General features: G+C 37.4%; 1 protein-coding gene, 1 long non-coding RNA gene and 1 pseudogene across 2 annotated transcripts; 2 read left to right on the top strand and 1 right to left on the bottom strand.

The window, feature by feature from the left end:
- Positions 1–1913: 1913 nt before the first annotated feature.
- Positions 1914–3311, bottom strand: LOC147497085 (uncharacterized). The gene is made up of 4 exons (XR_015197146.1): positions 2803–3311; positions 2568–2714; positions 2339–2461; positions 1914–2253 (listed from the first exon to the last, which is right to left on the bottom strand). It is a non-coding gene; the product is annotated as an uncharacterized LOC147497085 (long non-coding RNA).
- Positions 3312–6003: 2692 nt separating this feature from the next.
- Positions 6004–6581, top strand: LOC147497084 (uncharacterized; annotated as a pseudogene).
- Positions 6582–15214: 8633 nt separating this feature from the next.
- Positions 15215–15793, top strand: LOC147497083 (uncharacterized). Its single transcript, XM_086562752.1, has one exon. The coding sequence runs from the start codon at positions 15215–15217 to the stop codon at positions 15791–15793; it is 579 nt and encodes a 192-aa protein (XP_086418878.1).
- Positions 15794–16102: the final 309 nt, after the last annotated feature.

Raw genomic sequence — 16102 nt, 5'->3', positions numbered from 1 at the left:
TTATTGCTAACCTGCATTAGTCACCCCGGCAGCAACGGAGTCATGCAATCTCTGGTACAACTTAGCTCTTATTTTGTCTTGGTTGTCGCATATAAATAGGAGTTGTTGAGTGGCTATCTTAACATAGTTGTCAACTACATACTGTTGCAAAAGTCTACCACCACGGAGTAGCAATGACACATGGGTTTCGCGGATATGAAGAATTATCAGATGTGAAGTCAGCGACAATAGCAATATATACAGACATCAAATCACATATTAAAAAAATAGGGTATTTAAGATGCAAGTCTGAGTTCAAAAAATTCATATATGTACCTGTAACATGTAAGAATAAAAAGCCTGACAACTGATCCTTCGTGCATCTCTAGAAAATAAGTGCAAATCCCAGCCGAAGTTACCATAAGAGTGCAATAAGAGATATTGTAAAGGGTCATAAAAACCTGTAGTGTCTGGTATATTGAATAGATCACCAGATGTGGCTTCTACAATAATGCCTCTTTCACCTACATCTGTTGGATCTTCACCTCCTATTAAGATAGCAGCAACATCTAAAGATAATGGTAGTGAATATTGATGGCGATTAGGTGGTTGCTCTCGGATGTGTAGAAGAATATTGTTAAGAGTTTCATAATGAGAGACCTCACGGAAAATACGTACGAATCTGTTGTCTGAGTCCAATACCCTTTTTCAGGATTGCCAAAACTTCTCTTTTAAGTACTTTATTTTCAGCCACCCGGTAATCCATTTCATTTGCAGTGTCATAGACATACATCTGTAAAAAATGTGGTCTACCCCCAGGTTTTGGTAAGAGACTACCAATATGTGGTCTACCCCCAAGTTTTGGTAAGAGACTACCAATACTAGGAGTGTAAAAAAAAACCGTTAACCCATCATCCAGTAGGGTACCCGGTCTTCACCTGCCACCCAAACCCGCAATGACCCGAAAATAGACCCGCCCCGCCCCACCACCATTTTTACACGGTCGGGTTATGGGTGTAGGTTATATGCTCAAACCCGACCCATCAAGCCGCCTGACCCGCACCGTGTCAAAAGCCGTTGACCCAACCCCGTTGACCAGTACAATTTCAAGACTATAACTCTAATATTTTTGTATTTTGTTTATATTTTGTTTTAACTTTTGTAGGAATTTGAGAGATATGAATACAAACTTATGAGTTCAACATCAATTTCACATATTCAAGTTTGAACATTGGGCGACATTAATTTCACATATTCAAGTTTGAACATTGGACAAATATCAAAAGTTCAAATTCAACTTTCAAATTTTGGAGAAGATGAATCATTCATCTTTGTATTAATTTCGAATTCTTTTAGTTTATATTTTATTGTTTTGTACCATAGATCCTCGCTCTCATCTTTATTTTATCATGCTATGAAAAATAATCAATTTACAAATGGTAAATCAAGATAAAAAAATTTCAAATTTACAGATATGGTTTTAGGTTCAAGTTAATTTTTTTTTTTTTTTATTTATTTATTTATTTATTTATTTTTATTGATTGATTCTATTTTTTTCTCTATGTTGTGAATTGGAAATATATTACTTGTAGAATTAGAAAGTTTTTTTTTTTTTGAAATTGGGTTAAAATCATAATTTCCACCCGACCCAGATTACCCACCCAAAACCCGTCCCGTAAGCTGACCTAACAAGATGGGTGATGGTACTAAGACATGACACTTCAACCCGCCCCGCCCCATCCCGTCGGGGACCACTAGATTTGTATCTCCTAGACCCGCCCCAACCCACCCCATCACTATTTAACCCGCGGTTGACCCGCCCCGCCCCGTATTATACCCCTAACCAAAACGATGGTATATGGCACCTTGGGCATGATACGTGTACACACCATCTCTACCATTTGCTAAGTCGTCATCAATACGAACACCCATATAAGTAAAAGAAAATACATGATTATATGAACATATATGCTCCCGGAAATGAATACCCTCGGCGGCTGACTGTGATGTGTATAAATACAGTAAATCAGGTGCAGGCGATAGCAAAGGGAGATTAACCTATCCATTAAGACAACAAAGGCTGCTTGTTTCTAAAGGAAATAATTTTGCTCCACAATGACGACATGTCGAAACTGCGGAGTCGGAAGGGTTCAAAGTACGGACTGTCCCTAAAATCCCTCGCGCAGTTGTGGTATGAACGCATCATAGTTCTTCTTATTTTAGCATTAGATCCCGTCTTAACATTGGATGGAACTGTATCACGAACTTCTTCAACTGTTAATAACATTATAAACCATTAGGTTAATAAAAATAATAATAATAAATAAACAAATAAAATAAAATTATAGGAGAGTTGTACCAGTAGGCGCAGGCAGATATTGAGAAGGAATGTCATCACTGAATACGTGTCCAGGCAGAAGCAAATTATTATCAACACACACATCATCTAATTCAGTGATTGCATTGTTTGCGCCACCGTCAGCTTCAAATAAAACAAAATAACGATTTTTATAAGAACCAGTTAATATTAAAGCGTGATTAAAAGGAGATCATAATTAAAACACAGATATTAAAAGATATATACATACCAATGTTAACACGAAGGGTACGTCCATTAACGTCCAGAGTGACCGGTAAGTAATTGCCAGTGATTCTATCAAATTCCAATTGAATGTGTTTTTTAAATAGATTAAGAATATGATTCATATCCACGTTATAATTGACGACAGTGACACCTGAAGCAATTAAATATAACAAAAATATATTACTTTAATAAACATATAAATTTTTAAATAATCGTCGTAACTATTGAAGGGAACGTACCTGAATGACTCGATCATTGATTATTTACTGTGATAGAGTCTTCATGGAGCTGAAATTGATTCGTTCCCTCAACATTGGTACGCTCTACCTGCTGCGAACAATCTTCTTCTTGTTCAAAATGAGATTGCTGATTAGCAATATTGTTTTTCCGACGCCAATAGTAAGCACGATGTCTTTCGCGATGTCGTTCTCGTTCGAGGGCAAGCTGTTCAGCCGTCATTTGTTGTCTCTTAGCTCGATAATGAAGACGGTCGCGTTCTCTACGCAAGGAGAGCTGTTCTTGGGTCATGTACTGACGATGATTTATTTGTCGACGTCGCTGCTGTTCCTGGTGCCCAGCGTCGATACGGCAGTTCGTATGGGAAGAGGTGTCCACGTAAACGTCCTTTGAATCACACGGTAGTCAACAGTAAATGAAAGTATTAAACACGACACCCAAAAGATTGCAATAAGCTGCCTCAATACGAAACTCACACTGTTACAATTTGGCTTGATTGGTAAACTGAAAAAAGAAAAAAAAAAGTTGGGTAAATAGCGTGCCAAAAAAAAATGAAGAGTCAGTGTTGAAAGAAACAAATCAAAAGGATTAATCACCTGTTATCAAAGACCATTAATACTGAGTAGTTGAGAATGCTCCCAGTGACCCACGTCAGCCCCCCTTTTTTCTCCTCGGGCCATTATCGATTTTTTATAAAAAGGAATTAATGCTTTTTTGGCAATTTCAATTGTTAATCACCCAAAATAGATAAAAACTTCTTTCCATATTTTATTTTTCAATTCTACAAAACACTCTCACCTCTCAAAAAGCACTCTCCAAAAAAAAAAGCATCTCTTCATACTCTCTCTCTTATTCTTCTCTTCTTCCAAGATCAATCTGATTTGGATAGTTTGTTATCAACAACACTAGAGAAAAACAGAAGTTTAAGTTCTTTTATCTTCTCCAAAGAGTCTTCGTCAATTCTATATATTTTATTATCTATCTCATCAATTGTTTTCTTCTTCAGATTCAAGCGGTGAATTCTCGCTCCATCAATCAAATACCCATGGTTGTATTGGATATCCAAACTATTTTGTATCCCGAAGTGGTCCCTCACTTGCTACCACAAGAAGCCAATCGAAAGGAAGAAAAGCTAAGCAAAATGGATTGGTTCATTTTCAATAGCACATGGCGGGTAAGTATTGTTACCAAAAGGGTTCGATTACTTAATTAATGGATTTTCGATGGTGCTTTACTTCATCAAGTATTGAAGATAGAAAAAATATATCTTTTGAACTTAGGCGTGTGCTAATCATTGCTATGTATGATATCAACCACCGGTGGTGGCGCACGGATGACGATCATCAATTTTTGCCACACGCTTTTGTGTTTCATACTATGCCCGATTGTTTTACTTGATTGAATCGAGTAGTTGCCGATCTTTTTGTCGGTTCCGATGTTGGGAGCGGTATTCTAGCGACCCAACTTGAACTCTTTGATAGCCAACCTTCACTCTTCACTTTTCTTTGTAAGCTGTTTGACGGGTTCTCGATTATCTTCGACTCCATCACCACGATGCGCATCGAAGAAGCCGGCATCTACACTACGTAGCCTTTCTTTTAAAAAGCGTGGAGAACCATTTCAAGACAATGATGAGCTCCTACGGCAAGATGACCCCCCCGGGATCTAGAAATGGCATATGTAGCACACATTTCCTTAACATGGGAGACACTTCCGGCTGTCGATTACATGCTCTCGAGCACGAAAGTCCCACCATTACAACCTTGTTGCTCGGCCGGTTTCAGCCAGTTCGAGGTTCTATTACGAGGTAACTTATGGTCGAGTTTTCTTTTAGCAGGTTCATTTTTTTTTTTTTTTTTCTCTTAAGACAAATGTTAGCTTTTTGTTATAATAATACCCTCCATCGAGCCGGGCCGCACATAATAAGCATGTGCCGAATAATAGTGTTGTGACAGAGTGATAATTTGTGCATAAAGATGTTGGCTTACATCTTTGTTCTCTATAAATATCACTCCCGACATAATATAATTCTATAAATCAAAAGTCTGTACCGTTCAATTATCTCAAGTCATTTTTGCATTCATGATTCCTACTTTCTTTGAAAATGTTTGCTGCTACAGTTATGATCCATTTAGCATCAAAGGGCATCGCTATGCTTTAGCATGTAATCATATAGAAAATAGATGTACAACCGTCTACAGTACAAAGGTGGCGACATCTTTATTCAGGGTTCACAATATGGTTATCACCATCCGAAACTACTGGTAAGGTTTCTTTCTTTCCTGTCATTTATGTTTCATTTATGTTTCAGTGTGATGAGCTCCAGCCCAGCCCAATGGTGTAGTATGGCCTTTTAAGGCTTATGCAGCTTTTCTTTACTTAATGGCACAAAGCTAAACATAATAATCTACAGCTTGGATGCCAAAATTCCTTTTTCATTTTTGGGTTCATCTGCTTTTTACCCTATTATGGGTACCTCTGCATTTAAGAAAATGAGAGGAGGGAATAAATGAAATACAAAAGTGATGGTTGAAAGAGAGATATGACGGGCAAAACGGGAAAAATAAGAGGGAATAAACTTTCGAAGTTTATTTTGTGGCGTGTGGTCGAGAATGAACACGTGTGTAGGGGTATCGACTTGCGATGAATCGTTTCTATGAAGTATCAGCAGGTGGTATCCGTCTCTTGCCTTCAAAAGCAGTGAGGATAGTAGTGACTAATTAATCTCATTGAGGATCTTAAGTGTATCTCAAACATAACTTTGAGAAATGTCTTAGTGTTACAATAGGTAGTTGTAATGTCATTTATTGTTGAAGGGCTTAACTAGAAGGTACTTGATATGTCAATGGGGATGAGACCTGTGATGGGTTCCTGATAGTTTTAGCAATGCTTTGATAAGAATTTGTGGTCTTGGTCTGTTGGACACTTAAATGTTTGATGAAGCGGACTCTTTGGTGTATATAGGATTGAATTTTTTACATCTTCCGATTGAAAAGGTCGGTGGCTTACCAAACATGATAGCTAGATTGCTCATTGTTAGTCATTATTTGTCTAGCTTGCTTATTCAATTGAAAAGTTATTCTCAAGTTATCTTTCTCTCCTCCACTCACCATTTCAGGTCATTGAAATCTCTCGCGTTACCCCATCAACTGAAATTAACATCCAAAGCAACTTTCTTTCCTTGATTCTTTCAATTTTTTATAATGGGATTGTCAATTGACAATGGGTCATCTCACGATAAACCAATCACATCACCCGTACTCACAAGGTCTTCTTACTAAGCAATTACATTATCTTAGGTCTTTGCATTAAGTTGCATTTTCCTCACACTCTCCCTTCGCCTATTCCCCTTCACTTTGTGGATTCTTCCTCATTTTACTTCACGTTTTCACAATTCTTGGTGTTGTATTCGGTTTACCTTTGTTGCGTCGAATGGGACTAATAAATGGTAATGCGCTTCTCACATGGTGTTTACACGATACTTACAGCTATATTTCAAGGATCGAAGATCTGCACTCATTTTTACCGCGAAGTGGTGAATTTCTTGAGAAATTGAAGTCTTATGTTAGAGAAGAAGATGGTGTTATGATCTTGAGATTAATTTGGAAGTCTTTGTATTTTGATCTTTTGCTTAGAATGGGTGGTTTTATCACTTGCTTTTGCATTGAGGTACTATGCTTATGTTGAAGGTGATGAGAGTACTAATAGTTCAAGAAAGAGGAGTGCCAAGGTTCAAGAGGAAGATATTCATAATGATCGCCATGGCCGCTTCCAAGTGTAGAAAACGGTTTCTGAATTGTTTGGGGAACAATTGCTTATGTTATTGCTTTGGCTAGATCTTCTTGGATTCATTTGAGATCTTTTGGTATTGTTAACTCATTCGTCTTCATTGCATGATATATTTGATGTGACCGGAAAGAAATAGCCTTAGAACTAAAGATAATATAGTCATGGAGAGAAACAAAATATGAAAACTGAACTTGACTTGCTTCTTCGTATTACGTACCATATTTATTGTGATTAAATTCTATGGTGAGCACTGAATTCAGAAAAAGGTGAACCATGCTTTGAACAACAACAGGATGAAGAAGATCTGCGGTGACTTACGGATAATAATTTTAATCCGAAAAAGGTCATGTAAGTATCTTCATGCGGTTGAATTATGTGGATTCTAATATTGTTTGATTCAAGTATGCTCCACGGGAGTCGCGGTGTATGCGAGGGATGGTGTGGCGAAAAGAAGGGCATCACTTGTGAAATCTGCCACCGGGTATGTCCATATACCTTCAAATCTCATTCAGGTTTTCATGAATCGTGGCCCCAATGGAATATTGGAATAAGTTAAACCGATATTGAAATGTATATGAAACGTTACGAGGAGTCTTTGCTATAGTTTTAACATCTTATTATTGAACCTAGAAGTTCGAGGAAAAATACTCCATGTGTACCCCGATGCATTGCACCCGGTGTAAACCCACATAAGCAAAAACCGATTCTTTGTTTTTTTCTTTGCAATGTACTCTGGCGTCTCCCTATACATGTAACCAAGTGAAGATGCTTCTATGGTATTGAAAGTTAAGACATTCCTTCACAATCTGATTACAATTATGGTGGAGTCCTATGTTGGTTCAATGTGATATATGCTCTTGCCAATTACCCAATAATTCACTATGAAATGAAATAGCTACACATAATTAGGAAATCTGGCCGACCTCAATAGCTGTCGCAGAAGACTATTCCGCATTTTTCCTAATTCAAGATGGAGGAAAGATTACCATTCTATCTTTTTGAGGACCTTAGCATGATGATGGTCATTCCCAAAACTTTTGGGTCGCAACTCATGACTACATGATTAAAGATTACCGGATCAATGCGTAATTAAAGGTCATTAGCTCTTTGCAATAACCGGGTTGGTGGCTCTTGCTACATTTTACGACAAAAAGATTTTTAGGAATATGATTCATTTTGCTTTCGAGGGCTTCAGGCCTTCTTCTTTTTTTTTTCTCTCTGTGTGTGTGTGTGTGTGTGTGTGTGTTTCTTTATTTTTTTCCCTACAACCCTATCTACATCTATATGCTCCTCTCTCATTGCTTTTTATGTTCATTGAGCTTTGAACTTGATATGTATATCAATCAACCAAACTTGCCCATATTTGTTTTCTGCTGCAATATGATGGAGTTTGGACCGGTTAACTAACTTCAGATTTTTTCTTAAGTTCGGACTTACCGGCTGGATATCTTTACTGTTCCATCTCAACCCATACGATGATACCACCATTGATATCGGGCAAGTTTTATCTCTGATTTTTATTATATTTAATTTTATTCTTTGAAGATTGAAAGACACTTATTTAGTATTTAACATGTTGAATGAAGATCCAAGCGACCTTTCTCACATTCCCCTTTTTGTTTATTTCAAAGGAGGGTGGCTGATATCCGAACTCCCCGTTGGTTTGCATGATCCTCGGTTTGTGGCAATGGCAGCGTGAGCGCCGTCGTTATTGGAGGCCCAATATGATGAGTACTGTTGGTACTAATGCCGATGGATCTGCTTTTGCCGCTTTGCGCTCTTCTTGTAAGCCACGTGATTAATTGCACAACCATTAAAAAGACTCTGTTTTTTGTTTTTTGTGGGGGTAAAATGATGTGCTTTCGAATAAAAGCGATTAGAAGATAAATGTCTCAACGTCATTATGATAGGCTGCGACTTCTATTTCTATAGCTTTTCGCTCTTTTATTTATTCTTTAAATGGGGTCAAGTTTATTAAATGAATCTCCAATTCAGTCTCACCTATCGTCTAATATAATGCGTAATTGAATTGTATTGATTATTACCAAGATTGGTGTCAACTTAAAATTCAGGTTCCTAACTGCATAGACAAACTTGCCCAAGCAGGATTGAAGATTTGGTTACTCACGGGGAGATAAGAAAGAGACTGCGATCAACATTGGGTATGAGTGGTTTTCTTGCCGCGATTCGTTTTTATGGTTATCCTTAATTCCTTATACCACTACACTTACCTTGAGAAAAGAGTTCGTTAGTACATGCTAACCTTTTTTTCACTAGAAAACCATGGCCAAGCGGATGGACCGTCTTCGATACTTAAAATGTATGTTCATTATTGTATTTACCGCGTCTCGAATATCTTTGTTTCTTCGTGTAGGTTCGCATGCGGTTTACTTCGGTATGACATGAAACAATTCCATTTGAGCTTGGATGTCGAACTAAATATGAGAATCATAAGGTGCACATTGTTGAGTACCTAATTGCTTTTGAAATCTCATTGTGACTTTGTAAGGATATATAGAATGAATACCATATTTGAGTTGGCGATAGCGGTGAAATGGCCAATTATTTGAAGACCGTGGTAGCTCCTCGGTATATACTAGCTGGTGTATGCGTGACTTTTACATCTTTTAAATTTTTTTTTTTTGAAGGCATTACTTACTTGGCAACATTTGCATTTCAGGTCCCTCCCGAGCTATATGATTCCTTCATAGCTGCAATTGATAAAGGACACAAAAACAATGCCAAAATGAAGCATGCCAGCGGCTCCCCATCGACTCGGTGCTCTATTAATGGGAGATGCATTCAACATGTGCCATCCTTTGACTGGTGGAGGGATGACAATAGCTTTATCAAATATAGTTGTCTTCTGAGAACCTTCTCAAACCTCTGCAGAATTTGAATGATGCCTTCACTTTGCGGATACTTAGAATCCTTTTACACACTCTTCAAAGGTAAACCGGGTTATTTGATGGTATCTTCTGAATAACTATGTTTAAATAGGTACAGTCCCCATTGTTTGAAGTAAAGGCGAAAATAAATGAAAAGAAAAGAGTGAGATTTGGCTACAAACTTAATTAAGAGATAAATCTGGGCCGGGAGCGATAAGTTATTGACTTCTACTATTCATCCAAAATAATTATATGTTTACTTGCTAATGATATGCCCCTTCCGTCTTTTAATAATCTTTCATCGTCTTTTGATAATTTATAACTTGATAATTTATAACGACTTTGCTTAGGATGTTTTGAGATAATCGTATATTTTTAGTATTGATTGATAATAAATCAAATTCTGAATTTGAACATTTGAAAAGGAGAGGACCAAATATTGAAATAGAAGCTAGCCATGTTCCCGTGTATCCTTTGGATGGGGGTTTCAAAATTTTCTACTTTAGATCGGTGGACAACGTGATAAAGAAATGACAAAACATTGAAATGGTGGCTATGAGAATCGATAATTGGATCTACTTTCACTTTTTTACTAAATTGGTTTGGTCATTACCTGCGGATGTTAGTAAGAGAGAGAAAGTGAAGTAAATAATTCAAAGGATGGCGATGATCGGACTTCGATTCTTGATGTCAAGCTTTGTATTATATATCACTGCATGGAACACTATTTTCTATCTCATACTCTCTTTTGGAAGACTCTCTTTTTACGATATAGTATTTCAAGATATCCAAACCAAACTTTATGCTTTTGGGTGCGGGTTGGGACTTGGGTTGGGAGTTTTACGGGTTTAGGTTTGGTGCAATTTTTTGGTTGGGTTTAGGTCTAGACTCTAGAATTCTAGATGGACATCGCCGTCACTACTCATTTGTCAAATGGGCAAGGTTGGGAGCAACAACCAACATGAAGCCCTCTAAACTTGAGGGATGGGCTGGCATTTAAAATTAGGTGTGTTGAATGGATTGCCTACGGGCTTTCCGAATATCTTTTTCAAAATATATGGGCCATTCCGATGCTTTCAGACCACGGGCTTCATTACAAATCTCATCAATTTTTAAGAATATGAAATCCAATAAAACCTGCAGATAGTTGAAAGGAATCAGTGGTAATTGCTTATAGCTGGCGACATGTTCCTCCTCAAATTCGACGAGGGGTTTGCCGTCAGTCAATTACTGAGGTAACCCCATGTATTCGAACCAAGTCCAATCCAATTGCTCAGGGAAGTACTATAAAAGACGAAGGAAAAAGCATCCACACAATATCATCACTACTCTTTTGTAAATAAATTCTATTACAACTAAGATGTTCCAATGTAAAACTAATGTATTTTATCAAAATAAGTCCTAATTGGCCAGAACTATGTCATTACTGAAACATACACCATCTTTGCCTTCATTGTGATGCTTTCTGCTGGGAGAGTTATAACTGGGCCTGTTATATACAGGCAGTGGTTGCTCTGGATAACAAATGGCCATATACTTGAGATTTGTAGTATCTTGGATGCGGAAACCCTAGCCCACTACCACATCTGTAAATAATTTAGTACTTTGATGTGACATTGAAGGATGTAAAGATATGTGGGATTCTTGGTCCAGTGTATCTTTTGGGAAACAGAACAGTTCAGTTAGTAAGAATGAGATTGGTCAAGGTGGTACCTATTGTGGAAGTTGGGCACACTCACAAACAAGACATGCATTGCCTTAATCTTATCTTTGAGTTAGTTGCCTTAATCTGGTCTAATTGACCTTAACGTTGGGAGCAACATTAGCCTCACGGATTGTGTTTTCTTGGTTGTCAAGATTAATGTGATTATGTGAAAGAGATGGCTTCACTAATAAAAATAATAAGAACAGGAAGAAGAATGAAAAAGCATGTGGAACTGTGGTCGGTTTTGGTTTTCATATTTAAATCCAAGCAAATTTAAATATGAAAACAAACTAATTTGGTTGAACATGCCTTACTTTGAAGAGATGGGAATAAGTAGTCATAATGATACAGTCTCAAGTGGACAATTCTAATAAAGAGTTGCGCGTGTTGGGCTGTCGGTTTTTGCAAAACCAGCCGCCATGGAGTTATAGAGAACAATATCTGGTTAGGAATTTTGATCATACAAGTTTTGGGAATAATCCATTATATTGTGGTGGAGGTGAGAGTGAAATTGTGGATGAGTTTGATGAGGATAGCAAGTTCATTAAGGGTGTTTGATTTCATTATAGATACTTGGATTTGTTTTAGTTCTCAAAGGGAGTTGCATTTGGATATTTAATTTAGATTTGTAATGTTGTGATTGGATATAGAGCTGATAATCACACTAACATGCACACTTTTGTAGATGTGTCAGTAAATAATCATGGTTGGTTACTTTGTAATCCAACTAATTCATAGTAATTGTGCTACAGGTATGGGACAGTTACAAAGACATAGTCACAATATAGGAAATTACACTGCTTTTGTATTGAATGTTTCATTGTAAAATGTGTGTTGAGACTTGGGATTTTGCTCTCAAATATATCTTTTATAAATTGTAAAATTGTATATACATCTAGGTAACTATAGAGTCATTATGAGTTTACTGATTTTCATTATTTCTATGTATAGAACTCCGAATGTAAATAAATGTCATTAAATCATTGATTGTCGTCACAACACAAACAATTGTGTATTAACTTCTGTTTAGTTTGATTAATGATTAAAATTGGATCTCGATTCTTATTTATAACTATTATGATGCATTAGTATGTAGGAGTATCCGCATTACATAATTGAAATATCGTTAGCCATTTGTTTTTTAAGAGCAATCTATGGCATATCACTTATATGCCAACTTGCTCAGTTTCCCTTGAATAGTTCTTTGTATGTTATTCCCTACTCTGTTGGTCCTCTAAATGATCTTCTGTTGAGTGGACCTTGGAAGAAGTCAATTTTAGATACAAGTAGTGGTTCGATATAGTTCTAAGATTGATATCCGGATTTACACTCACAAAGCTTGGCAGGCAACTCATCCATACATCAATTGGGACTGGAAATCCAATTTATTTGCATATCAAATAGACTATAAAATGTGTTCCTGAAGATTGACCTCTCAAGAAATCGACTCTTTTGGCTATCGATCGGTCGGTCAACATTGTAGGAAAACACGATCCTTTCTTGGGTGGGGAGGACTTTGACAATGTCATAGTGGAGTATTTGGTGAGTGAGATCAAATGCATTCATGGGATTGATGCTACAATATAATCGCCAAGTTAGCTGTCCAAATGCTTCGTCAAGCAGCTGAGAAAGCTAAGGTAGGACTCTCATCTAGATTTGAAATTGATATCGATTTGTCTTTCGCTACTGCTGATGTATCAGCCAGAAAAGATATATGTACGCTTTATACTTACTAGATCAAGGTTTGAGAGCTTGCAATCTCCTTCAAAAAATATTAGAAAAACATAAACCTTTCAAACAAAATATGCAATGAATCATTAGCTATCAATATGCATATATTATTTATTCAAGTGGACTTTAGGTTTTTTAGTAATTAGCTATCTATGTAGCAAGTCCGGCCATAGGCCGGGCCAAATGGCTAGTATATATATATAAACAGTATAAAAAATCTTGGGTCTGAGCAATAGTTGTCGTGGGCAAATATCGTCAACCCGATATTCCAGCCTGAATATCGTAAATAACTCGAGATATCGACATGATTGTCGATAAGAAACAAATCAAAAGGATTAATCACCTGTTATATATATATATAAACAGTATAAAAAATCTTGGGTCTGAGCAATAGTTGTCGTGGGCAAATATTGTCAACCCGATATTCCAGCCCGAATATCGTAAATAACTCGAGATATCGATGATTGTCGATATCTTGTGTATAAGTTCATGTATTACAGGAACAAGCGGGAAGAAAGAAGGAGAAGAATGGGAATGGACACGCGTCAGGATATGATTGAACTTCACTATAGCTGAAGGACTATATAATCAGGAGAAAGAATATTCATTCGATTCATTCTAGAAAAACTTGCAAAACCAGAGTAATAGAGAGAGAGTTTGAGAGACTTTGTAACCGCCATTACTGATGAATACAAAAGCTTAAGTTTTATTTCTTTTTGATTCTCAATTCAATCCAAACCATTTCAATCCATAACTGATCTTAGAAGAAGAACTTGATCACTACATTGGTGCCGTCCATGATTCAAAGACAAGAAAAGTTGTTTCTTTTCTTTTTCTTTGAAGATCGAATCCATTGGTAGACGTTTGAGAATAATAAGAATTGGTTGTGTTCAAGGAAATTCTGTAAGATCAGTGAAGTGCTCATTTTCTTGTCAAGATGCCTCCAAAGCGTGCTACAATAAGTAAAACGATGATGATTAATGAAGGAAGTACTTCTCAAGCAGCATTCAAGAATGAAGAACGCAGAACAAGGCGATCGGTAAGTAGATTGGTGGAAGAAGTAGAAAAGATACATGAAGAAGAGGTGTCTTTAAAAGTCTTGTTGAGAAAATTTGAAGAATTGGAAAAGCATAACAAAATTTTAATGTCTGAAAACAAAGTTGTGAGAGAAAAGAATGAGAAGCGTGCAGTAGAAGCTATGTACGAGAAAGATAGCGAGGAGTCGAGTTCAGGCACTCTAGTAGTGAGAAAGAGCCATATAGAGGAAGGGAGAAAAAGCCACCTCGAAGAGGTGCAATCAGTAGCGAAATCGACACCAAAGGTGGTGCAAGAAGAAGAGGTAAAAGAACTAATTACGAAGAAAATGGTGCAGGAGATGATGTAGAGGCAATTTGGGGACTAGCAACTGGAAAAGGTATCAGCTTCAATTCGTAAATTGGCAGACGATGTAAGTAGAAATCCGTTGAAAAAGGAAGTATAGAGGGTTCCATTACCTCCAAAATTCAAGAAACCAAAGTTCACTCAGTATGATGGGACCACTGACCACTGATCCCATGGACCATCTGTTTAGCCATTAACATCAATTCTCGATATATCACGGAACACGGAGTATTGGGATTCCGTACTATGTCGGTCATTTTCTTTGAGCCTTAAAGGCAAAACGCTGAAGTGATTCTGTACAATACCGAAGGGGACCATTTTGTGTTTTCGTGAAATTAAAGAAAGATTCCTCACCAACTATGGTCATCAGAGGGTGAAGCCGAAACAGTGTCGGTCCTATTCCAATTGAAACAAGGGAAGGAGTCGTTGAAGGATTTCTTAGCGAGATTCAAGGCCGAAACTCAATCGGTAGAAAGGCTTGACGAGGCTGAAATGACAGCCGTCATGGCTTTCCAAGCAGGTGTGATACCTGGATCATATATGCATAAATATCTCTTACGAAAAGAAGTTAAAAGTCTACAAGAGTTGTATGACAAAGTTGACAGAGATATTAGAGTGGAAGAATGGATAAATGCAGCCACTGTGCAAACTGTATTGCAAGTATTAGAGACAGGAAAGAGAGATAAAGATAATGGAGATCGACACGAGAGTCAAGACCCCTCAAGGTCAGATAACAAAAGACCTCAAGAGCATTATACAAATTGGAATAATCAACCACAACAAAGAAGGAAATATGAGAGGACACTGAAAGAAGAGCTAGATCCCAGTAATTTTATCGCCATAAATACAACACCGGAAGATATATTAAGGATGATCACAAAAGAAGATTTCGTGACTTAGCCAAAATACACTCTCAGGGAGATGAAGGGCAAACCTTATTGTCAATTCCACAAGATTGAGAACCATGAGACAAACAGATACTTGCAATTATTAAAAGAAATTGATAGACTGATGAAAGATGGGAAGTTGCGAGAGTTCAAGGCTGATGTCAGGCCTGCAAAAACTGCAACCATACATGAGAAACCCCTTGGAGTAATAAATATGATCTACAAAGGGGAAATACCAAAGAAGAAAATCATGAGAGATAAAATAAGAAAGATTTCAATGGTAAAAGAAGTGCTCGAGGTCAATGTCGAGCCTATTCTAGCAAGTCAGAGCATGGTATCGGCTAGCATTTCAGGGGCAATTATGTTCGTACCAGATGACCTGTCTAAGGTGATGTTGTCGCATGATAATGCATTATTAATCACTTTGCGTATCTCTGGATATGATGTGCAAAAGATACTTGTGGATTGTGGTAGTTCTGTTAATATTTTATTGTGGAAAGCATTCACAGGCATTGGTGTCGATGAGACTCATCTAAATCCACCACAATTCAGTTTGTTTAGGCTTAATAGAAGCTCTACCAAGCCCGTGGGAGAGATAAAATTGCCAGTTTGAGCGGGACTTCAGACAGTGATTACGAAGTTCGTGGTTATAAAGCATCACTCCGATCACAATGCAATACTTGGCAAAAAGTGGATACACAATATGCGTGCTGTCCCTAGTACATTCTACAAGGTAATCAGATTTCCCACAGTGTATGGCTTGCACCAAATCAGGGGGGATCAGTCAGAGTCAGAAGAGTATTATTTACACTATAAAGGGGATGATGAAGGGAAAAAGCCAAGACACTGGGGGTGTCTTGGAAAGCTCTAAGTAGCAAATACAATAAGCTTTACCTACCGACACCGATATGCAGATACATGA

This window comes from Coptis chinensis, chromosome 5 (genome assembly GCF_015680905.1).
Source record: "Coptis chinensis isolate HL-2020 chromosome 5, ASM1568090v1, whole genome shotgun sequence".
NCBI classification, from domain to species: Eukaryota; Viridiplantae; Streptophyta; class Magnoliopsida; order Ranunculales; family Ranunculaceae; genus Coptis; species Coptis chinensis.
This window is presented reverse-complemented; position numbering and strand designations above follow the sequence as displayed.

Coding starts and splice junctions, on each gene's coding strand:
- LOC147497083 (XM_086562752.1), top strand. CDS start 15,215: ATGAAGGGCAAACCTTATTGTCAATTCCACAAGATTGAGAACCATGAG.